Source organism: Pyrus communis, chromosome 13, assembly GCF_041283825.1.
Source record: "Pyrus communis isolate YQ-2024b chromosome 13, ASM4128382v1, whole genome shotgun sequence".
NCBI lineage: Eukaryota > Viridiplantae > Streptophyta > Magnoliopsida > Rosales > Rosaceae > Pyrus > Pyrus communis.
In genome coordinates, this window is record NC_142577.1 from 17,148,700 (window position 1) to 17,173,801 (window position 25,102).

The 25,102-nt window shown below is 36.0% G+C and overlaps 1 protein-coding gene and 1 pseudogene across 1 annotated transcript; both read right to left on the minus strand.

Moving 5' to 3' along the window:
• Positions 1–2,050: 2,050 nt before the first annotated feature.
• Positions 2,051–3,539, minus strand: LOC148691859 (serine/threonine-protein kinase BLUS1 pseudogene; annotated as a pseudogene).
• Positions 3,540–4,342: 803 nt separating this feature from the next.
• LOC137736621 (quillaic acid 3-O-glycosyltransferase CSL1-like) lies at positions 4,343–9,476 on the minus strand. Its single transcript, XM_088682260.1, has 8 exons — positions 8,838–9,476; positions 8,469–8,564; positions 6,810–6,950; positions 6,395–6,605; positions 6,180–6,281; positions 5,776–5,955; positions 5,208–5,560; positions 4,343–4,924 (listed from the first exon to the last, which is right to left on the minus strand). The coding sequence occupies exons 1-8, from the start codon at positions 9,450–9,452 to the stop codon at positions 4,370–4,372; spliced, it is 2,253 nt and encodes a 750-aa protein (XP_088538386.1). The 5' UTR covers positions 9,453–9,476; the 3' UTR covers positions 4,343–4,369.
• Between the last annotated feature and the right edge of the window lie 15,626 nt (positions 9,477–25,102).

Genomic DNA, 25,102 nt, shown 5'->3' on the forward strand with positions numbered 1-25,102 from the left:
AATGAGTGGTTGTATAAGGCTAGGAGCTTGTAGAAGACTTCGATATTGGATTGGTGTTTCTTCCTCCTTCAAACTCATTCAATGGATGCCGCTGGAAGTACTTCAGGTTTGCCATCGTTTCTCTTATTTTTGTTTTAGTTGTATCATATCACGCATAAGATCCTATATATGTCTCCAGTAAGCTTTGTACTTATGTTACTCGCAAAAAGACGTCAAACGTAAGGGAGAGTGTATAAGCATCTTCTTGTGGAGAAAATAAATCGACCTGGAGTTTTCTTTTGAACTGGCTTAATATCATATGATGTTCCTAGTCGTATATAATGTATAGACCAATTTTTGTCTCCTATGCATGAATTATATGCGCACGGGCTTGTGCATGAGCTGATGTGATGAAATATCGGCCCTCCACTTTTGGACATGAAAATGAGTGGTTGTGATGAGATTAAAGGAAAAAGCTGCAGCAAAGATTGAAGCAGCCAAAAGAAAACCATAAAAGAAGGAAAAGGGAGGGAAAAAAGGGGATTCGACTTTCAACTAAGGAAAAAATGAGGGAAAAACCGAAACAAAAAAACCCAAAAAAAGAAAAATTTTCTTCTTCCTCACAATCAAGGATAAGGGGTTATCAATGTTATAAGTTTCAGATAGGTTTGAGATGATCGAGAACAAAACTCTATCCAAAATTTGATGCTTATGACACTGATAACCCATTATCCTTGATTGTGAGAAAGAACCTAAAGTGAGCTCTCCACGCATTGTATTTACAATGAAAAATATTGGTATTCTGCAATCTGCATTGACAAGCAGCACAAAGCAATATTGATCACAGCAGCAGGTTAAGTATTTTTACAAGAACATAATCTTCTAATTAAACTCTAAAGTCCAACCCTAGTTGGTTTACATAATTATATCCAAGAAAATCTAGAGTTGGAGTTCTATTTGGTGAGCTATTCCTTGTGCTTCAAGTAATAGTAATACCTGGTTTTAATTGCCAAGGTGATAAGGGAGTTTTGTAAAGGAAGTAATCCTATGGGCTTTAATATTCTAGTTATAAGCTAATTATGGCTTCTTTAATCCATTAGTGGGTAGGACTCTAGAAGCATTGAGCACTATACAAGGTTTAGGTCTTGGGCTTTGATTAATATTCTAGTTATAGGCTCATTAGAGTTTCTTAAATCCAGTAGTGGGTATGAATCTAGAAGCATTGAGCACTATGTAAGGTTTAGGTTCTGTGCACACTTCAATCACAATTGTTAATTGTCAGTTATAACCACCAATAAAATTTTGACATATGACACATAATAATTCAAAAATATATAGCATAATGAGAAAACATAAAAAACCAAACGTTTACATAACAGACTATCTCACATTGTCATTACACATTATTTTGCTTTCACATGTCATTACACTGTTGGTTATAATTGATAAGTAAGAATTGTTGAAGGAAAGACTAATTTTCCTTTGAATTTGACGAAATAGTGGATGGAATCTACCGACAAGGGGTCAATTGGCTTATTTCAAATAGTTCAGGGGGTTAATTTACCAAAAAAATAATAGCTCAGAGAGTCAATTTCAACTAGAGTAATAGTTCAAGGGTTCAAATGACAGTTTACCCTTTAATAAATCTAGGGGTATTCAATTAGAATTTTAAGTGATTCTTTGAAATTCAAAGTGTATTCAATCAGAATTTTAATATAGTTAACTAAAATCCTTAGAAATCCGGCTGTATTCAATTAGAATTTTAAATAAGTTAATAACATTCAAGATGTAATCAATCATGAATTGATTTTAAATAAGCTTATACATATTATTGATATTGTTAAAGAAAACATTCTTGAGCTTAAAGCAATGTCTAATCCATATAGAAAAAGAACAACAATTCTCATGTAATCCTTCGCCAAATGTATAGTAGCTTTGTATAGCTAGCAATACAGCATACATGAATTAATTTGTACTACAACCAACTCAAAAGCTATGCAAAAAGTTCACTAATTTTTCAAAAGCAAACTCTTTTTGTAAATGCAATTGCAAAATGCATGCCTTGGAAATCTTAATCAGTAGTAGTACCATCAACACCTGTAGCATTTTTGTTTTCAGCAGAAATTTGAATCCTGACAAACTGTAATTCCATTTCTAACCGGAAATTCTTTTCCTTCTCGTTGTCAAGCGTCCTCGGCCTCTCAATCTCCTGCCTCATTTGCTCATCTCTACTCATCTCTCAACCTACTTCATGCGCTCCTCTCAACACCCTGATCAGATTCATCACATTCTGCCTCTGCTCTTCCAAGCTCCTTATCAATGCCATCAGTCCCACCACCATTGTTTCCCTTTCAAGTCCTCCAATTCCACCCACATTACCACTAAGTACTGGTTTGGTACTAAGGTGCTTTTATACAAAGTGGATATCAAAAAAAAAACTGAGCTAAAAAAGATGTTTGGTAAACACTTAAAAACAACTTATTTTCACAGTTTTGGGTGAAAAAAAAAAACTGAAAACGTGAAGCAGTAAAAATGAGCTTATTCTTACAGCACAGCAGAAACAGTTTATTTTTAAAGCACAGCAATACCAAACCAGCCCTAAGGCTACCCAACATGGGTTTCATGTCAACACCTCTTATTCCTAGCTTACCCACATTACCAGTAGGGCCACCCAGCATGGCTTCATCACTCTCTACAGCCTCTTTGCCGTCGGCTTCTTCGACTGGTCTTGATTGAGGTAATAACCTACCAAGTCTTAAAAAACCTACGAGAACACTTGTTCTTGAAATCTTTGTTCTGGGTTTCGTAATCCAAAAACCAGAACCTCTTAGCTATCTTTAGAAGTAGAGACTTTGATGGCAGTAGGTTAGATAGGGAAGGGCTGCCGCGAGCCAATTCCAGCACCATGATCCCAAACGACCAGATATCCACTTTGTTTCCTTGTGCAAGTGTGTGACTTCAGGTGCCACCCAATACGGCGTTCCGGCAATATTGGTTAGCCGAGTCAACAACCCTTCAGTTGAATTGGCTTCGTAGACTGAGGCAAAGACCCCGAAATCAGTGAGCTTGGCCGACCCATCTGGGTCGATCAAAATATTTCCGACCTTGATGTCACTATGGAGGTGGCCTTGATTGTGAAGATACGAAATGGCGTTTAACGTCTCTTTCAGCACGACAACAATGCAAGGTTTTGGTAATCTTCCCGGGAAAGAAGAGGAGATTATTGATTGTAGAGAGCCCACATACACGAACAGCATAACCATCCAAAGATGGCGGTAGACAATGAAGGAGCAATGAGCGGAAAGAATATTGGGGCGGGAAAGAAGAGACAAAGTTGTAGCGTCACATCAAATGCTGTCGAAATCAGCCCAGGATTGATCGCAGTCGATGAACTTGATAGCCATGATGGCAGAGTTCATAGGGACGCAGACGGCCTTGGAGACAACAGCACTGACGCCGGATCCCATTTCGTCGAGGATTTGGTAGGAGGCGGGGTCCAACGGGAATTGGACCTTTTTGGAAAGTGGGTTTTCTTGGCTGGAAGAGGAAGAAGTTGTCATTGGATAAGAGAAAGATGAAATCTTAATGGATCGAAATGGGTTTTTGGGATTTCTGGGAAGTGGTTTTTGATGGAGAAGATGAGTGGGTTGTGAGGGTGAAAAAAAAGTAGGGTTTGAGCAGCAATCTTGTGAAAGTTTGATGGTGAGGCGATGAGGGTGGCTTTGGGACGATGCATATGAATGCCTACTGCTCTCTGTTTTCTGGGGCTTTCCTATTCCAGTTGGGGTGGCATTATATATTTTGTTATTTAAACAAAATCTTGATTCTATTTTGAGGGGTTTTTTGGGAATTAGGATTGGGTGAAATAAAATCTTGATTTTATTTTTTGTCATTTGATTGAATAAATCAACTAGAAGAGAGAGATATGATTAAACATGAGAGTAAAAGAAGCTAAAAAAGGTGTTTGTTTATTATTTTTCTAAATTTATTTGACCATTAGGGTGATTTGGAAACATATTCTATTATTGATTAAATGAAAGGGCGATTTGGAAAAAGGACCTCCAGAACTAATGTGGACTTGGACTATGGAGATACATGTTCTTACCTATTAATGTTGCTGCCAAAACCTATTGGGCTTAGTTTATGGTGAATTTGCTCTGATCACTAGTCAAAGACAATTTAGTGGCGTTTCTTTCTTCGAAATTATGGCTCTATTCATGCGTTCCCATTACTTTGGGGGCTGAAGTAGAACTCTTAGCCAAGAGAAAAAAAGAGCATATCTTTTGGACACCCTACATTTACAATATCCCAATGATTACGAAGTAACAAAAGCAAAGAGTGAAACAATAAAAACAGTTAGGAATCAGAAAAATGTATACACATATATAGGTCATGGCCTTGCTACATGAATCATAGAACCCAAAAAATAGACAGTGAGGGAAAATAAGGCAGATAGTAGGGTAACAGATAGTGGAATGCTTCCTTTGTCTTTCCTTATTAGCATTCCTTCAATAATAGGGTAGTTCATTACTATGACATAAAAGGCTATGAAGATTTGTATGAACATCTTGTCCAACTCCCCCACAAAGATCCCTCTAGCAAACCCCACAGCAAACGAAGCCATGTTCAAGATGACTAGGGCAACCATTGGAGCAAGAAATTGTAGTGATGTTTGGAAATCAAATACTCCCATATTGTAAAGCTTGAGTTGTTCAACGTCATCGACTTTATTTGTTGGGAGAAAACTGGCTTCTCTCATACCAAGTTTCTTCATGAAAGCATCCACACTACCATATAAGTGAGATGTGATTGACTTCATCATCCATATTCTCTGCTCATTTACCCAATGTCGAAATTTTAATCCTGTTGCGAGCACCTCGTATAAATGTTTTGAGAGTGATGATAGGAATACAAACGAAAATACGATAAAATACTTATTTGAAACCTACAAAGAACAAGAACATGATCGGCATGTGAATTACCTATAAGCACTCTAAAAAAGGGTAATGCTTTCTTATGTACTTACGTTTGTATACAAGTACTCATATCGACAGACTATGAAATTGAATTTTGAACCATAAATTTTGTCCATAATCAACCATAATAAATGGTTTAGATTCATAATAATGCAAATGAACATTTCCCTTGTTGCTATGAAAATTCTTAATCATATTTAAAGATATTTAACTATGTATAGTTATAATGAGAGGAAAACAAAATTTAATTACCTCGGGGTACAAAGGAATGCTATTGAGTAGACACACTTGAGGAATGACAGCAAAGCACCAGAGTGTCAAGAAATAGAAAATGGGGAAGAGAGCAATTTCTGCATAACACATGCTTTGAAGGAAAGTGTGGGTTTTGAAAGGGCCATATATAAGAGGACTGAACTTGGAGATAGCAACATCAACTAAGCCAGAAGACCATCTTGTCCCTTGGACCAAAAGCTCATCCAATTTGGTGATGCCACTACCCAAGAATTGTGGCCTTTTTGGATCACAAAACACTGAAATCCAACCTTTGCAATGCAAATGAAACCCTGTGAAGTAATCTTCCACCACTGAACCGTATAAGAAACAAACTTGCATGCCACAAATAAGAGTAAGATATCACCATTAGCATTAGAGGAATGCTAGGTTCAGTCACCTCCTACGCAGGGTTATTATGATCTGTTAATACATTGCACGACCGACAAGTATCAACTGCTCACAATTGACTAAGCTTACCATAATTATTTTAATAAATTTATCTTTCAATTTTGGGGTGAAATGTAAGATTCCAATGGTTTAATTGTACTTGCCTCTTCACCCCATTTGGTGCCATCTTCATAGGCACAAGAGGCTAGTAGTGGGCTTTCATTTAGCTGTGCATTATTTCTCTCGATGAACATATGGTCAGGCCTGTTGATTTGGCGGAGGGATTTGACGAACTGATTGGATGGACCAAAACATTGTCTAAGTTTCATTGCATCCCCATCTGAAAGCATATTATGATATACAACAGAGAAAAATGTCCACGAATTAATTAACACATATATCTATAGTCGATCGATACATCATCCAACAGGTATTGCAGAAAATTTGGTCAATTAAAAAGTATATATATGTAATTGACAAGTTCATAAATTTGATATATATGATATGCTTATTATATATTAAACCTAGTTAAGGTGTTTTAATTAAGACAATTTATATACTTACCTTCACTAATGGAACTTCCACGTAACGACACCCTCTTGATGTAGTAGCCAGTACCACACACACAGGGCCTTCCAAGCCCACCATAACCTTGCCATCGCAACAATGTATATACAAGTGATCAAGACCAACTAGTCAAAGGTTACTCTATGATGTAAATAATACATTTACTTATCAATTAATTAATGTAAAGTTTGTCCTTGAGTTATTACGTACCGTAAATATTGATCTCAATTGACTGTCATAAATATCGTTGGTACTGATATTGTGAAATTTATGAGGGAATTGAACAAATGCTAGAGAGGGTGATATCTTAGGGTCAAGATGGAAGCACATTGCTTGCCGAGCCGAACTTGCATCATTGCAGTACATGTCACAATCTAACCCTAATATGTAAGGTGAATTGCTTATAACTCCCGACACACGTAGCTGATCAAAACAATGTCAATGTTCGCTTGTCAAATCATGTAGCATATAAGTATTATTTAATTAGATTGTTAATCTGAATCATTGATTAAACGATTTATTATTTTTTAACACACAACAATCAATTGACAGCTTACATAATGGTAATGGAAAGAATATAACTTATAATCGAATTACAAAAAAAGATAGAGAGAGATGCATACATACAAGAACATTGAGCGCTCCAGCCTTGAAATGGTGGGGATGAGAGGGTCTTTTCTCGCGAGAAACATAAACAAGGAGAGGCATATTTTTTGCTTCATTTGTTTGAATTGCATCATCACCTTCACTGGACGTTTCTTGTATTACCTGCCAAAATTCAAGATATGATTCTAGGATTATTTTGTATTATATAATTAGAGATTTGTCTTTCCTTGCAAAAGTTTTCTTTATTTTTTTTTTCTTTCTTTTTTTTTTTTTTTTTTTTTTTTTTTTTTTTTTTTGTTTTGTTTGGATTCTTATAGCAAGCCGGGCTGATGGTGAAAAATTTAATGGTATAAATGGTGTGGAGACCACTTTTTTCCTATTTGTTGGATATATTGGCAAATTGGGAAATAAATGGGAAAGTAGGCATGTGAGTTGTGAGGCAAGGCTTACTCTATCAACGTTCTAATTACATGTTAATATGTTATGAGATAATAATTTGACTGTCACAAATTAGAACATCAATGGGCAGAAGGATGTGTCAACCAAGGAGAGCGACCCGATCCAATAATATATGTAAGGGAAACTTTGGATGTGGTGTCTACCTATGAATATTCTTTGACTGAAACTTTGTTAGTTTTCAATTTTTTATCGAAATTCCTGAAATTAATGTGATAATTTATTTCTATATATGTTACTATATTTTTTAAATTAAAAATTGAAATTTATAGTTGTTTATATTAATGAGATTTTAAATTAAAAACCATAATTTGTGTGATTAAAAATATTAAAATATAAATTATACTATTGTGTGTGTGTGTGTGTGTGTGTGTGTGTATTTAAGCATGGGTACTTTCATCAAAATTAACCAAAAAATTTTTGTACCAAAACATGGGTACATTCTTCAAATCACAAAAAAAAAAAAAAAATTGAAAAAAGATATTGGACTTAATAACATTAGTAAATTTCTTCGATTAAACTTGATATGGATACATTCTCAAATCAAAGAAAAAAGAATGTGCCCATGTAAGTTAAAAATAGATTATAAAAAAATTGAATAAATTTTATATATAAAAAAAAGGGGTACATTTTACATATAACAAATTGGTATATTTAAGAATGAGTACATTTTAAGATTAAAAATTTGAAAAAATTACATGAATGAGTACATATAAGATTAAAAAATTGAAAACATTTTTTAAAAAAGCTAATGGGTACAATCTTATTCTATTTTTTTATTTTTTTTATTTTGGAAATGTTTTGTAGTTAGGAGCTTAATAAAGGTGTGAGTATTAAAATTCTAAATCAATTATTAATTTTTATTTTAAAAAATTATGTAACTGACATGTAATAAGGTTTCAGTCAATAAACATTAATAACTAGGGATCAATTATTAATTTTTATTCTAAATCAATTATGAAAACTAATAAGGTTTCAGTCAATAAAGATTAGTAATTAGGGATCAGATACTAATTTTTTCTATATTTAATGTCATGTAAAGAGAAATTTACACATGACATTGCATAGACCGGAATGCCATAGTGGCAGTAAACCCTGATAAGTTCTTTTTTACCACCAAGCTTGAAAGCTCATTGGTAATTTATTTTATAGGTCTAAATAATTTGTCAAACTAAAGTACTAATCAACAAACAAAGTGATATGCAGGGTACAAAATAACAATACCTCAATGACTGCAGAGTGATCTCGACACATGTTGCTCCTGGCGTCCTCAATCCTAGCATTTTCTGTTACTCTTTTCTTAAACCCCTCGTATGCCTCCTGCAATCAAATCTTTACCATCAGCTTTGTTACTGAGAAATATCGTAATATTAATTGCGAAAAAAAAATCATCATGCACTCATTTCATGCTTTTTATCATTCTTACCATTTTCAGTATCTTCTCCAAAGTAATGTTATATTTACCATCTATTTGTATCATCTCTCTAATAAAGATAGGACCCACCAACACATGTGAGTCTCATCTCTATTAGATATATGGTACAATTGATGGTAAAAACAGATGGTAAGAATAACATTTTTGTTATAATTAACCTTAATATGCTCTTTCTCTTGTACGAACTCACTACCCCCGGAATCACCATCCTCATAGCCATCACCTCCTCCTCCTGCAGAGAAATAAGCCTCCGGAGCCGTACACTTGATCCCATACCTCCTACAAAACGGAAGCCACCACTTTGCAAACCTCCAAGCCTCTCTCATCCCATTCAAAGTCACGGCATCATAGCCGTCATCAGATAGATACACATGAAGCTTCTCCGGTGGATAGTCCATTGCCATGGCTGATAACACCGTGTTCATAACCATCACGGTTGGCTCCTTCTCCGGATCCGCGGTGCAAATTAACACGTCAATTGCCGGAAGTTTGTCATTCTCCGGCAGCCTCTCTGGGAACACGGTTCGCGAAACAGTCCGCCAGCGAAATGATTGGCTGAGGAGCCATTCGAAGGCAAGGAGGATTTCCGAGGCAAAGACAAGAAGCCATGGTAGGGTTGTGGCTTTGGTATTGGGGTGTTGGAAGAAGAAAGAGGCTCTATAGTAAAACAAGAAGGCTAGAGCGATTGAGTGGACGAGGATATGTGTTCGGTTGATGAAGTTTGAAAGCTTGTGGACATGGCAAAGATGGAGAGGGAACTTTGGATTCTCCATAGCTTCTTATGTGGCAATTATTTGTGTTGCAGCACTCAAGCATGATAACAAGCAACACCCTCCAACTCCTTTTAAAGGACCAATAACACTGTCTACTAAATAATTTAATAAAATTATAAGAAAATTTTAAAAGTTTGTTTCATTTTCTGGATATTGTAATTAGTATGCGTTTTGTGGCTGACTTGTGTGATTAATATAGGAATGAGGACGACTGGTTACTTTAATTATCTTTACTAATGAATAAAACATTCATTGTCAACCAAAAGCTTATGAAATTACCAGTTTGACGCTCTAAATAAAATAGAACATGAATAAGAAATATAGGGCAGAAATGTAATTTCTCATAACCAAATTTTTTTATTTTTTTTCAAAGCCTCAAAAAAAAAAAAAAAATAAAATAAAATAAAATTCTCACACACTTTGTGTATACTCATATGCTAGTACCTAACCTTTGTTTTTAAACGGTTCTAGCAATAAAGTAAAATAATTTAAACATGTGAAGTTCCTGTACAAAACGTAATAAAAAATCGACCTTATATGGTTAATTAATGGTAAAACTCTTTAACTACATAAATTAATTAGTGATTCCTTTAACTTGTTGTCATGTGATATTTTTTTTCCTTTTTGTTTCAAGGTACTTGTCATATGTTGATAATAGTAGTTGACGTCTAAGAATTCGCTACAATATTTATCATTAAGTAATGTAAAGCAAATTTTGACTAAAAAGACTAGAAAAGATATCTTAAGAGCTCCTTATAGAATTCCTACTCGAATCATACTCTCTAAAAACAAATGGAGCGGTTGGCGGTACACATCAGTTCAAGTCAAAATTGTATTCGCAAGCATGAAGCTTCCTGCAGGCTGCATGCAATTTTGAGTCCCAAGTATCAGATTAGTCTCCTGAAAGAACAAGTGGTGATATGAGTGGTGCCCAAGACTCCATCATCTCCTGGAAAACATCTTCATTTTTTGGCATGTTTGGTTTGGACATGGCAGAGCTTAATTTGTGTTGAGCCTACATAAACTTTGTGGCGTCAGAATGGTTTTGTTAGTATCTCAAAATATGATGATAAGGAATAATCTTTCTAGGTCAGGATTTGTTAGCTTGTAGTTTTTCTTGGGTTCATCCCTTTTTATCCAATATTCACATATATTGTTCATGTCATTTAGTACAATGTTTTACTGATATTTCTTTTCACTTATGAGTAGAAAGGTAGGTTTAGCTCTCGCGCAATTTCAATACCATATTATTAAGACAATCCCCTTGTGTAACTTAATTCAATCCTTCGTTTTAATGTAAATAATATTTTTATATTAATCTCGTATATTGTTTCTGAAATCATTCTTTTATGCTCCACAAGATACAGAGAATGCATGAGACTTTTCTAAAAAAAATTTTTAAGATATATAGCTCTCGCACAAGTTTAATACCAAATTATTATGACAATTCCCTTGTATAATCTAATTCAATCTTTCATCTTAGTGGAAATAATATCATTATATTAACCTAACATTTATTGTTCCTAAAAGCATTCTTTTATGCTCCTGAAGAGACCGAATGCATGAGAGTTTTCTGGAACAAAAAAAATCTTTAACATATATAGTTTACTAGGCAATTTTGTGCGGAGATTTGTGGGACCACGAGATTCCATGCACCAGCTGGTTAAAACCACTTTTGCTTGGACCGCAAGAAAAATACTTTTCCGGAGCAGGTAAAATAAAAAATTGATTCACTTGACGCAGTTTTACAGAAATGGTAGGTATCACTCATTGATACGGAACGCACAGCTCAATTCTTATTTGATAACTTTGCACATGCATCTCGAAACGGGTAGGAAGAAATGATAGAAAATAAAATATAGCGATAGCTAAAAGGATATCCTACTCAAGTCAGTGTTCAATTTAATCAATCAAAAGAGGTGAGGACAATCTCTTTTTTTTTTTTTTTTAATTTTTTTTTTTTTAAACAATACTTGACTATTTAAATATGAGTAGAAATTTTTACTCAAAATTATTCGTTGTCAATTTATAAAACTTTATGTTTATAATCAGAACCGTTCATATTACAAATCATCCTATAAAAATCGTCTTTGCAAAAAATCACTTAAAACTAAGATCGTTTAGTCATCAAACATTTTTAAAATAAATAAATAGTATTAGTAAAATCATTACGAACCGTCTATGTATTTGCTTCAATAAATTGTCTAAACAACCTTAGTTTTAATTTATTTTTTGCAGATATGATCTTTACATTGCGATTCATAATATGAACGGTTTTGATCATAAGCACAAAGCTCTGTGATTAAAATACTAAGAGTTTTGAGTAGGAGTTCCTACTCATCTTTAAGTAGCCAAATATTATTCTTCTTTATTTTTTTTATCGAAGGGGACTTGTAGCTTAAGTAAATTTTTGTTGTTTGTTTTAGGAAAATTTAAGTAGTTAAGATGATTTATGAAAATTTAAGTAGTTAAGACCGTAAGAGTATTTATATAACGCATTTAGTGAATTCCTCCCTTAATTAATGAGTGCATTTTTTAGCTCACCCTCTAAAAGTAGAAGTGATGCTCAACACCTTGTTAGTTATCGTTAGATTAGTTTTGTTTGATTAATCTAAGACATGAATCTTGAAATTTTAACTAATCTAACAAAAACCAATAAAATGAACCCCACGAGGTGGGGAAAAGTAATCCTCTAATTAGTCCACAAAGTTTAAGCCACGAAATCTTCGGATTTAAAGGTGGCCCCACTTGAAGAATTATTTCTAGCAAAAAGCGTTTGGGATTTGCTTGCGTTCATGCATAGCTCAGCACCTAAGAAAAGCTGCAATCCTTTGACCGAGTTTTCATTAGACTTCGGACCTCCATAATTTGTACGGAAGATGAGCCAAGTCAAAGAATATAGGGACGTTGTGATATAGATGTTTCATTTTTAAATGTTATAGACTAAACATTTTTTCTACAATTTTGGTTATATCGGTATGTTTGGTATGTTTGATTATAATGGTACATTTGAATTTTTGGTCTATTTAGCTTATTGGTCTATTTGAATTTTTGATATGTTTGTCTTCAAAACATAAGTTTTATTATTTTTTGTCCTAATAACAAGGAATTACTTTAATTAATTTTTTTTTTTATAGAAAGAGTCGTGAACAATGTAAAATTACTTTAGTTAATAATTTTTTTTTTATATAGAAAGAGTCATTAATTGGACAATAGCCTTTCTGTTAATTCAAAATTATATGATTTATCGTTATTATTTAGCATTATCTACAATAATAAGGATTTATCTCTGATCAACTAAAAGTTGTTCCACATACTTATCTATCAAACAACAAGACTATCTAGAACATTGTGCATGAATCAAACATATTTTTAAACATTCCAAAAAGATGAATATTCATTTTAATATAGTTTATAATTGGGTATGTTTTAATTCGGGGTTGGTACGTTTTCGTTTGACGTTGGTACGTTTTCATTTAATATTGGTATGTTTCCATTTGACCTGGGTGTACATTTAGATTTGCATAGTTTAAATTTTAAACTTAAATATAATTGAAATTATCTAAAATATATAGCAGATATTTAAATGTAAATTAATTTCAATTAATCTGAAATAGTTCAAGTCTGAGTATCTTAATCAAATGTTTCAAAAGCTTAATCAAAAACTCAAAAAACATAAATGTTTAGTCTACAAAAGTCTAAAATGAGACATCTAATTCTAATTTTCTCAAGAATATAATGAGTACCGTACCAAGAGTATCTTTCACTAGAGTACGTGCATCGTGCTCCAGACCGAACACGATTCGTTGTCGTACCGGTGAACCAGATGGTCGCGGCGATGGAAACTGGGGGCATCGGAGAATAATGTCAGGGATAGGGTGAGAAACTTCTATAGAAAAGTGCGAGTGAGAAAGAAAAACTTGGTTACGAAACCGAAGGATAAAGCAACCTGATTGGGAGTCAGAATATCTATATATAGTACCTGCAGCCCCCACGTTGAACATTCCAAACTTTTATTGTTGACATGATTAAAAGTTCTCATCGATCTCCATAGAGAATTCTTTTGCCATGACAAATGTTTGCTCCTTTCTTAATGGTCACTTTGCGAACGCTTGTTACAATCGCATGAACTTATCCTATGAAGGACGAGTTCCCAATACAGGTCTCATTGTCCTTGCAGCCAATCTGACCGTGTAACCCAAGCAACCATTGCACCCGCAAGCTGGCTCCTAGACTCCAGAGCAAAATGCACATATAACAAACGATCCTGGCTAACTCTCCAATGCTTAGGAGTAGATAGGCACATACAACATCAATGGTGTCAATGGTGGACAAGGTTTACAATTTTCTAAAATTGGAACATCCTACATTAATACTGCTAATTTTGTGTTTAATTCTTTCTTAATTTCATTCATCCTCAAATGTACAAATATATAGGAAATACAAATGCATGGATTAAATACAATTACACATCATTTACTCTTCATACAATGAACATAACATAGAATAGTCAATGGACCTATGTATAAGACTTAATGAGCTTAATTGTTCAATGAACCTAATTAACACTCCCCCTCAAATTGCTTTAACAACTTTTGTGAAAGATGGCTTAAGCCATTTTTGTAGGAGAATCTTCAACTTGCGCCAACACTCCCCCTCAAGTTGATGCATAAATGTCACCTATGCCCAACTTGTTGGGTGAGTAATTGCTTTTGTTAAAATGTCTGCCAGTTGATCCTCGGACTTCACAAATGGAAATTGAATAAAATTCACGTCTAACTTCTCCTTAGTAAAATGTCTATCAACTTCAAGATGTTTGGTTTGATCATGTTGAATTGGATTAGGAAAAATATCAATGGCAGCTTTGTTATCACAAAATAAATTTGATGCAGACATTGGTGGAGACCTAAGGTCTGTAAGTAATCGTCGGAGCCATAGTAACTCACACACTCCTTTTGCCATACCTTTGCATTCCGTTTATGCACTTAACAAAGTCAGAACTTTTTGCTTCTTACTACACCAGGTCACTAAATTGCCTCCCACAAACATAAAGTATCCTAAAGTAGATTGCCTATCAATGATGTTTCCTGCACAATCTGCATTAGTATAACCATCCACATTTAAGTGTATATTCTTAGAAAACATAATGCCTTTACCGGGTGCCAACTTCAAGTAACGAAGAATTCTCTTAACAACATTCATGTGGATCTTAATTGGAGAGTGCATACACCAACTGACAACACTTACTGCATAAGCGATGTCTGGTCTGGTATGGGATAAGTAGATCAATCATCCAACCAACCTTTAATAACGGTTTTTTTTTTTTTGTTGGAGTTTGATCAGGATACATGGCAAGATGATGGTTTTGGATGACAGGAGGATATCAACAAGTTTAAAATTGAGCATCCTTGTTTCCGTCAATAAATCCAGAACATATTTCCTTGGAGATAGAAATTTGCCTTGTTTCGATCGAGCCACTTATATACCAAAAAAAAAATATACTTAAGCCCACCAAGATCTTTCATTTCGAACTTGGTTGCCAAGTAGTCCTTCAATTTCAAGATTTCTTCCTTATCATCCCCACTGACAATCATATCATCCACATAGACAATGAGAGCTGTTAACTTACCCATCCAATGTTTTACAAAAAGTGCATAGTCGAAGTTGCTCTGCTTGAACTCATATTTTCTCATGGCCATTCGAAATCTCCCAAACCACGCCTGACATGATTGCTTTAGACTATATAAGGCCTTGTTCAATTTACATACTACTCATGATTGTGAGAGTGATATACCCCGGTGGAATATCCACATACAATTCCTGTTTAAGATTCACATGTAGGAAGATGTTCTTCACATCAAATTGTTGTAAGGCCAATCTGGATTTGCGGCCAACGAAAGCAATACACTTACTGTATTGATCTTTGTTACTACAGTAAATGTCTCTGTATAGTCAATGTCATAGGTTTGAGTATAATTCTTGGCGACCAATCATGTATTTGTACATGATTGTATACACCTACTTGCACCTTACTCTTTATTTTTTTTCCTCTAGGTAATAAAACTAGATCCCACGTTTGGTTCTTTTGAAGTGCACTCATCTCCAGGGCTGGCCTTGAGGGTAGCCTAAGTAGGCACCCGCCTAGGGCTCCCACTTCAAAGGGGCCCCAAAATTTTTTTATATCATGTAAATAACATATAAATACAAAAAAAGTCAGAAATATCATAATTCATTTGTTGGCGCAGTGGAAATGTTCGATTTTCTTTTTCTTTGGAGTGTTGAGTTCAAAACATGGAGATGCCTTTTTAAGTCATTACATTTTTCTTGTTTTTCAAATTTACTGTCAATCCATCTGACCAAATGCATATAAAGTTATAAAACTTAAGTCCCTTTGCAATCTTTTTTCTTTCAACTTCCCAATCTCTCCATTTCTATCGAATTTTTAAACCAACTATCACATGATCTTCAAGATTGTACTTTAAGATAATCAAAACTTTGAATTTATATTTTGCTTTTCAATAATTTTTTATTCAATGGATTGTTTTAGTATTCGATTGTTAGTATGATGTTGATTTTACGAAAAAAGCACAAGAGAAACAATTGGTGTTGCTGAATTTATTATACTTATCAATCAAGTTTTATTGTTCTTTACTCCCTTGATCATCAAGTTTTATCGTTCTTCACTCTCAAGCTTAGACTCTTGACTACAAACATTTAGTACATTTGTGTCTAAAAACATGAGTCGTGTAATGTTTAAGTAATGTTTGTGTATTTATCTTTTTTTTATATTAATTTTTAATGATATTGGATGTGGAAATAGAATTTTTATGTATTTAGCGAATTCTTTTTTATACATATCAATGTACAAAGAACCGGAAATCAGATAATTTTAGGGCCCCATTTCGAAAACTCGCCTAAGGCCCCCAAATTCTCAGGACCGGCCCTACTCATCTCTTCTTCCATTGCTTTAGTCCACCTAGCATCAGTTATTGCTTCTTTTAATGAGCTTGAAACACAATCTTTGTTGTAGGAAAGCTTTACTTGGTTATGACAATTTATGTGATGACAAATAGTTGGTAGTGATATATTTGGACCCTTTTCTTTCACCCGGTGAGTATAGGTGGTTTTCCTCGATTTTGCCTGCAAGGTAAGTGATACCTTGAACTTTCCAATACATTAATAGGGGAAGTGTCACATCCCGGCCCGGGGCGGATCACTTCCCGGGCCCGCTCCACCACCGTAGCACGATATTGTCCGATTTGGGCCCCAGCACACCCTTACAGTTTTGTTTCTGGGAACTCACACGAGAACTTCTTGATGGGTCACCCATCCTGGGAATGCTCTCGCGTGCTACTCGCTTAACTTCGGAGTTCCGATGGAACCCGAAGCCAGTGAGCTGCCAAAAGGCCTCGTGCTAGGTAGGGATAGGAATACATATAAGGATCATTCCCCTGGGCGATGTGGGATGTCACAATCCACCCCCCTCAAGGGCCCGACGTCCTCGTCGACACACCAATCAAAGTTGCGCAACAGAAGCGTGGTGTGTTGGGACCCAAAGCGGGCAATATCGTGCTATGGTGGTGGAATGGGCCCGGGAAGTGATCCGCCCCGGGCCATGATGTGACAATTTGGTATCAGAGCCTAACCCTAGTCGTGGTCACATCCTGGCCCGAGGCGGACCACTTCCCGGGCCCGCTCCACCACCGTAGCACGATATTGTTCGCTTTGGGCTTACCATTCCCTCACGGTTTTGTTTTTGAGAACTCACGAGCAACTTCCCAGTGGGTCACCCATCATGGGATTGCTATAGCCCCCTTCTCGCTTAACTTCGGAGTTCCTACGGAACCCGAAGCCAGTGAGCTCCCAAAAGGTCTCGTGCTAGATAGGGATGAGAATATACATACAAGGATCATTCCCTTGGGCGATGTGGGATGTCACAGGAAGTGAGACTTACCACATGAATATTCTCAAGAGTATGGTAATTGATAGGGATTTTTACCACCTGCAAAAATAGGGATAAAAACACTTAAAAATACTTGCAAGAGAACAAGGTAGTTGTAGTATAAACGGCTCAAGCAATGTCATTTTCCGCAAGGATTGAATGAATAATTTATGTAAATACCAAATCTTAATTGATTATTTAAAAACAAAGATTGGAAAAGGTTGATTTTATGACCTAGAATATTAAAAACGAATTTTAAATTAAAACAAATAAATAACTTGACAAAGTAAAGAAAACAAAAGGAAATAATTTTGAAAACCAAATTGTAAAAGCCTAGGGTTCCGCAGTCTCCTTAACAATCCTATGTAGATTTACCAATTACTTATGAATTACCCATGCAACTTTGAAGGTTAGGTTTTTCTAATGCATATTCTACTCGTGGTATTCAAGCTAGAACGTATATCAAACATGCAATTCGTCTGTGGTATTCAGATCAAATATAAACATGCATGACTCATTACGTTTTGTGAAAACCCTTTGAAAAACCATGCAACCCCTAAAACGTGGTATTTATCCTAGGTGAAATTCCAACTATAAACCACAAGAAGCAACACTCAATCCCCTGGTGGTATTCCGACTGAATTGCATCCGATTACTTATCTAAACATCCTAATGGTAGCTAAGCATTAAGGTATAGAGACAGTTTAAAGCACTGTGATTAATAATTCAAAGTATGCATGCATAATATCATAAGCAATTAAATAAAAACTACATATTCATGCTAAGGTTCAAGACATCACCCTAGCAAATGAAAATTAGCTACTAGCAACCATAAAACAAAAGGAATTTTATTGAAATAGAAAAAGGATAGAAAACATCTTGAAAATACAAAGCGTCAAAGCCTAGCTATATTCTCCACGTACGTTCCCCCCAATGTTGTGTAGAGAACCCTAATGGCTAAAAAGCCTTACTTATACTACTCTAATTAAAATCCTCCTAGTAAAAGGTCTTAGAATAAAACTAGGAAACCTAATAAATTGAAATAAAATAGGAAACATAATCTTAAATTAACTTGGTAAATTTGCCCAAAAATCTGCACAGCCACGTTTTGGACCTAAATCAGCTCCAAAACTGGCCCAAAATAGCTGGATTTAAAGCTTTGACTATTCTGAACACTTCTCCAGAAGGCCACAAACCTATTTGAGGTATCTTGAGCTCCAAAAACTCAGTTTAAGCCCAAAAACGTCACTTTTTAGCAACGTCCACTGCTTCTTTATTTGATCGCCAGAAAATAACCGCTTAGTAGAAAAATCCCAAATTTTGACACGAAGACAGCAAGAGACACACGAACGTCCTCCAATTTGAATCACTTCAAAATTCGTCCATTTGATTATGTTTTGCTCCAGAGGAAGTCGAATGTTCTACATTGAAAACATAATCCAAAGTATCAAAATTCTACCAAAATAACCAATAAATTAATACTAAGATTAGGGTAAAATATATGGTATAATATGGACTCATCAATAATCTATTGGTATTATATTTGGAGATGAAGAGGGGGCAAAGCTTCGACATTTTGATTCACAATAGAGACTGCACCGTTTGCAATCGTTTCCAGTTGTTGAGTTGCTACTTCTAATAGTGGTGCAGCTTCTGTGCTCGGTGCTGATACTGGCAGTGTCGTGGGGGTGCAGGCAGTAGTGTGAGTGGTACTGGCAATGGAGTGGTTGTTGCTAGCTGTGATGGATAGTTCGCATTTTCACTTGTTCTCTCCCCCTACAAATGAGAGGTGAATGAAGATGAAGAATATATCTCGGACTCCAAAAAAGTCATATCGATAATGATATACGTCCATCGGGTGAGAGGATGATAGCAACGATACCTTTTTTATGTGCCTCATACCTCATAAAAACACAACGAATGACACAAAGGTCAAGTTTGGTGCATTGGTTTATGTGAAGATGGACAAACACGACACACCCAACCACATGAGGTGGCATAATTAAGATAAATCATAGAGGCCCAAACCAAGAGAGAGCCTATAATGGTGTCTGAAAATCCGACTTTAGAAGGCATTCTGTTTATGAGTTAGATAGCAATATGAATTGCAAGCAAGGAACATTAGCACCAAGTAACGAGGCCCGAGCAGTATGTCGGTTTTTGCGCTCAACCACTTTATTTTGTCGAGAGTTTGAGGACAAGTAGTTTCATGGAGGATTCCATGAGCAGTGAAGTACTAGGTAAAATTATGATTGACATATTCCCCACCATTGTCAGAACGTAATGTATGAAGCTTAGTAGAAAACTGAGTCAAAATCATGGTGTGAAAAGTCTTGAAAGTTGAAAAAAAAACTTGCTTTTATTTTGTAGAAGATAGAGCCATGTAATCTATGTACAATCATCCACAAATGTTACAAACCACTAGATTTTAGAACTATAAATTGGAGATGGCCCCCCAAACATCAGAATGTATTAATCCAAAAGAAATAGTACTCTTATTACAACTTAACAAATAAGGAACACAATGACTCTTGGCTAGAATGCAAGTATCACAGTTAAAATCAAAGGCAGAACACCCAACAAATAAATTGGGTAACACATGTTGTAAATAATTGAAAGACGAATGACCCAAACGACGATGCCACAACCACACTTGTCTTTTCTTATGATCAGTTGCCCCTTGAACCAAGCTGACCTGACCCGTACTGACATCATTAACGAAATATAGAACATTCTTTTAGTGCCACGACCAATTATGTCCTTCGTGAGAATATCCTGGATAAGACAAAACTTAGGATACATTAGTACACAACAATTCAATTGTTTAGTAACTTGACTGCGAGACATCAATTTATGTTTTAATGATGGAACAAGTAAACATATTGGGTAATGAGAGAGTAGAAGTAAGAGGCACAATGTGAGTGCCAGTAATAGAGGGTACACCATTGTTACTAGTGATACTATTATATCTTAATAAGATGGTGTCACAAACAAGATTGTTGTTGTCATAAGTCATATAGTCCGTAGCACTTGCATCTATGATCCAATCACACTGATTACAATCACTAGACATATGCAAGGCACAACCACAGTAACCTGAGAGCTCTTGATAATAGTTGGTTGTACTAGAAATAATAAAAGGATCGTCCTGAGATAGCAATGACATTTGAGACATATATATATCGCAAGAGTACTAGAACCTGATCTTGTAATGCCAAGGATTTTATGATGACCAAACATAGAAGAAATGAAATTGTTATAGTGTGAGAGTTCAACTCATTTTATGCAAGTCAAAATACATGTCATAAATCATTTGAAGAAAATGCACGTGAATAAGAAATTATGTCTGAGCGAGACAGTTAAGCAAACAATAACTAAATTAAGTGATGAAAAGCTACAACTACAAAGCTAGTGGCGATAAAAAAGCTGAGTCCATGCACATACTTTTGGTGTTTTGGGCTCAATTGATTATTCAAATCATTTCGTTCTTGCATGGCCCAGATAATCAAGAAGGCTAATGTTAGAGTCTAGAAATTTCACCAACAAGCCCAAAGCATAATTGTTGCATATACGTCACAAACCAAACTTAAATTCATGCATAAAGTGTGAAATGTTGGGTATGCAGATTTACAATCATGCCATGCTAATAAAATAATATTTTATAAATTGAACGTTTGTAAAATCACACCAAACTCGTGCAACTTATGCATATATATCGTGCCAAGCTGTAGTATAGTATTCATACATCAACATTTAATCTGAGTCACGCCAAGCACCTGATATGCTTAAATGAGTCCAAGCCACGTAACGGGTTTTGTCGAATGGGACATTGTGTGAATGATTAAGGAAGTTCATTGGCCTACATGGATTTAGGGTTGCAGAAGATTTTGGGTTACTTGGGAGCACCAAAATCTAAGCCCATAGTTTTAATTGCACGTAGGACGACATTGAGAGAGAACAATTTATTCTTTCTGTTACAAACCAAATAAGACACATAGGAAACAACCAAAACCCAAAGCTAGCTGACCAAATCAAAACCGAATCACGTCTAGACCTAGAGCCGTGCGCCACTTTAATCGGCCAAAAAAAACGTCTTTCCCTTTTAAGCTCTTACATGAGGGAGAAAGCAGAGTAGAGCATTGCCAAAGATAGAGTCGTATTGTACGACTTGGTGCCGGAAGAAGGAGCCATGGGCATCGTGTTTAACCTTGGGCTTCACTGGGCTACCCACCTTCTGTAGCGTTATAACAAAAAGGAATAATGTACCTGGAACCATGAAAAGAAGAAGAGACGACTTAGTAAAACAGGAAGAAGAGAGGAAACCACGGGATTCCCCATCTAAAACTTAGAGAGATCCCTACAACTATAAATCAAAAGCCTTAATACGTTTGAAAGAAAGATGCAATAATCAAAGCAAGTTATTTATAAGTGCTGGAAACCACAATTCACGAGCTTTAAACAGTTCATTCACTCTGATCTTTCTGATAAGCTTCCTTACCCCTTCAAAACTACCAAAACATTAGAAACCCTAGGTTAGCCACTTCAAAACTATGCAACCAAGAATAATTGCACTCTTTTATGCCAAACTAGTGGGTTTTTAGCTTCATACCACACATTGTAATTACTCAGTCGTTCCAGTGTTTATTAGTTTAACAAATCATTTTGAAAGTCGCAAGAAGAACCTTAATAGCCATGGGAAGCTCCTTAAAGCCCCCATAAACAATTCATCAATGACAGAAACATTCAATGTAACACCAGACTGAGCACCTAGAAGTTGTTGGAAGAACAAAAAATCATTTTATAAGACTTGTTTTTCCTTCAGGATACTTTGGACTTAGTCCTCATTAACTCAGAATTGAGGGACATGAATGTTTGGCTTGTCTTCTTAGGTACCGTTTGGTATGTGGGATGGGACGGAACACACTCGTCCCACGTTTGGTGGTTAAAAAGAGTGGGACACACTTCCCGTGGAACAAATTTTAGCTAAATTTTGGTTCCACCCTTACCCCATGGAACACAAAATTATAAATTTTTGGACAACAATACCCCTTAACTATTTCATTAATTCCATTGTCTACCCTTCATATCTCTTGTAACCTCCCTCTCTTCTCCTCCTCCACCACAAATCCAGCAACCTAACCATGGCTTCTCCACCGTCTTCCTTGTACGACGATTTCATCCTCCCTCTCTAATCGGCCCCAATGTTAACCCAATCCCAACAAACCCACTCGAACCAAACCCTGTATTCTTCCTGCCTCCTCCATCCTCGCTACTGGTCCGACAACGAAACCATCGTATTCCACCGCGCCAACCCTCAAGGTCATCTACTGGTAAGACGTGGGCGACGCTGTTGCTTGACGATGCCTTGTTGCTTCTCCGACTTTGTCACAAATAAGAGCTTCTATCCTTTCTCTCCCGTAGCCTTAATAATTACAAAATCCTCCACCACCTCATTTCCCTCTCCTTAATCTCCAGATCATCTACCTTATTGACTTCCTCTTCGCGGCTCAGGACATTTCGACATCGTAGTTGTTGTGGACGGTGACGCTGCTCGACTCGCACCCGGAGATCCTAGGGAAGGTCTGGTGGCGCGCCAGGTGATGAGGTACAGAGCTCCAACGATGATGGTCCCGCATGTTGCTTAACCTTCATTCCCATACCCATGACGGCTGCAGAAAATCTATAGGGTTGAGTCGATGGAGTCAATGGATAACCATGGGTACGTTTGTCATTTAATCTTTTGTTTCATTCCGCCTTACACGTACCAAATGTGGAACAGAACAACTGTTTTATTCCATCATATGCGTACCAAACATAGCATGGAACCTTCGTTTCGTTCCGTTCCATTTTGTCCCGTTTTGTTCCGTCTTTTCTTTGTACCAAACACTATCTTATAGCACAAACCCATCAAAGCTTTGGATACAAAAACTTGTTCCCCACATTTGTCACTACCCTATGTAACCCTGCATCCCCTTTCATTTTAATTTTACCCTCATCAATTTTGTTTTTCTCAATTATAAATTCTTTTAATTCTCAAAAGTTCTTTTAATAATTAAAATTAATTCTATTTGCATTAACAAAGACATAGAAAAGAAGGCAAATTCAACATCTCCAAAAAAGAAACATAGAAAATGGTCATTTACCATAGTAGTGGAAAAACTGTTAAGTTATTGTATGATGGTGTGGGTTCGAACCTCGTCAGAAGCTAATCTAATATTTAATTTAACAAAATCTATCGTTTGATTAAAAAAAATCAACAAAATTCAGTAAAATGGAAAAATCGAAAAAAAAATTAAAGGGGTGTATTCAATTAGGAATTTGAGAGATTTTAATGGATTTATAAATCCATGAATTTTTATGGAGTTTAACTTAGGGGTGGGCAAATGGGTCTTGGAACCACAGGTCGAGGCGAGTACGAGACGGGTCCAAAAATTATATATACTAAACAAGCCGGGCCGGGCCGGTTCCTGGTAAATAACGGGCGGGCCGATTTTAAAAGTTGGAGAAAACGGGCCCCCGGCCTGGACCGTTCATTGCTCTATCCTCTATCACGATATCACCTTCTCTCTTATTCTCAAACCCAATTTACAACTCTCCCCTCACTCTCTTTCTCTATCCCGATTCTAAGTTTCCGACACCACTCCGACTCCTCCCTCGATCTCTCTTCCTTGTGGGTTTTTGATTTTGCTTTCACATCTGTCGATTGTCATCCCTCTTGATGTCTCTCTCTCTCTCTCTCTCTCTCTCTCTCTCTCTTTCTCCTTGAACCTTCTTTTTCTTTTTTCAAGTTCTTAATCCCAGCTGGGTTTGCACAAATCATGCATCGGCAACCAAATCGACGATCTGGCTCTACGAGGACTGGAGCAAGAACTACCAAAAGCTCGCCGATTGCGGCATTGGGTTTGGCATGGACACCATGAGAGGTAAAGAGGGCCTGGTCTATATAGTCACTGACTCTGTTGAGCATTATCCCTATTCGTAGCATTTTGTGAAATTGAATTCTCCATCTCCGAAGCAATTGATTCTATTGCAGCTGCTAACTTGAACTCCATTGATTCCAGATTATTGATGATCTGGTTAGTCATCGAATTCAAGTGCAACACGATATCAAGATTGACCAGTAGAAATGAGGAGATGGTATTAACAATATCTTTAGCTACATCCTGCATCTGCACTAGCATTGAGTGGGATTTAAGCAAGAGACGGAGGAGTGGCCTTGGCGGAGGGAGGCGGAGACGTCGAGGAAGGTTATCGTTTCGGAAAGAAAAAAAAATACCCGTTAGACCCGTAGGAATTGGCCCGGCCCGCCCCGTTGTATTTTCAAGCTGGTCCGGTTCGGTCCCTCCAATTTTGGCCTGCCCTTGCCCGTGCCCACCCCTAGTTTAACTGATTGGTAGACATTTCGTCTAAAATTTTGATTCAATTCTCTTGAAATATAATAGGGATGTAAAATTCGTGGATGCTTAAAATACACAACAAAATATCTTCAATTCCCTATAATTCTTCAACTTTTCCAAATTATTTAAATTCAAATTCTAATTGAATACACCAATTATTTAAATTCAAATTCTAATTGAATACACCTGAAATGTTATAAATTTCTTTAAAATTCTAATTAAATATACCCGAATTTCTAAAAATTTTAATAAACTATCTTAAAATCTTAATTAAATACCTCTATATTCGTTAAAAGAATTAAAATCTCAAT

Excerpts from the sequence above, each read along its gene's own strand:
- LOC137736621 (XM_088682260.1), bottom strand. The coding sequence starts at position 9,452 with ATGGAGAATCCAAAGTTCCCTCTCCATCTTTGCCATGTCCACAAGCTT. Across the intron at positions 8,565-8,837 it reads AAGAGAAAGAGCATATTAAG|GAGGCATACGAGGGGTTTAA; the intron begins GTTAATTATAAC and ends ATTTGATTGCAG. Across the intron at positions 6,606-6,809 it reads CTGGAGCGCTCAATGTTCTT|CTACGTGTGTCGGGAGTTAT; the intron begins GTATGTATGCAT and ends TGTTTTGATCAG.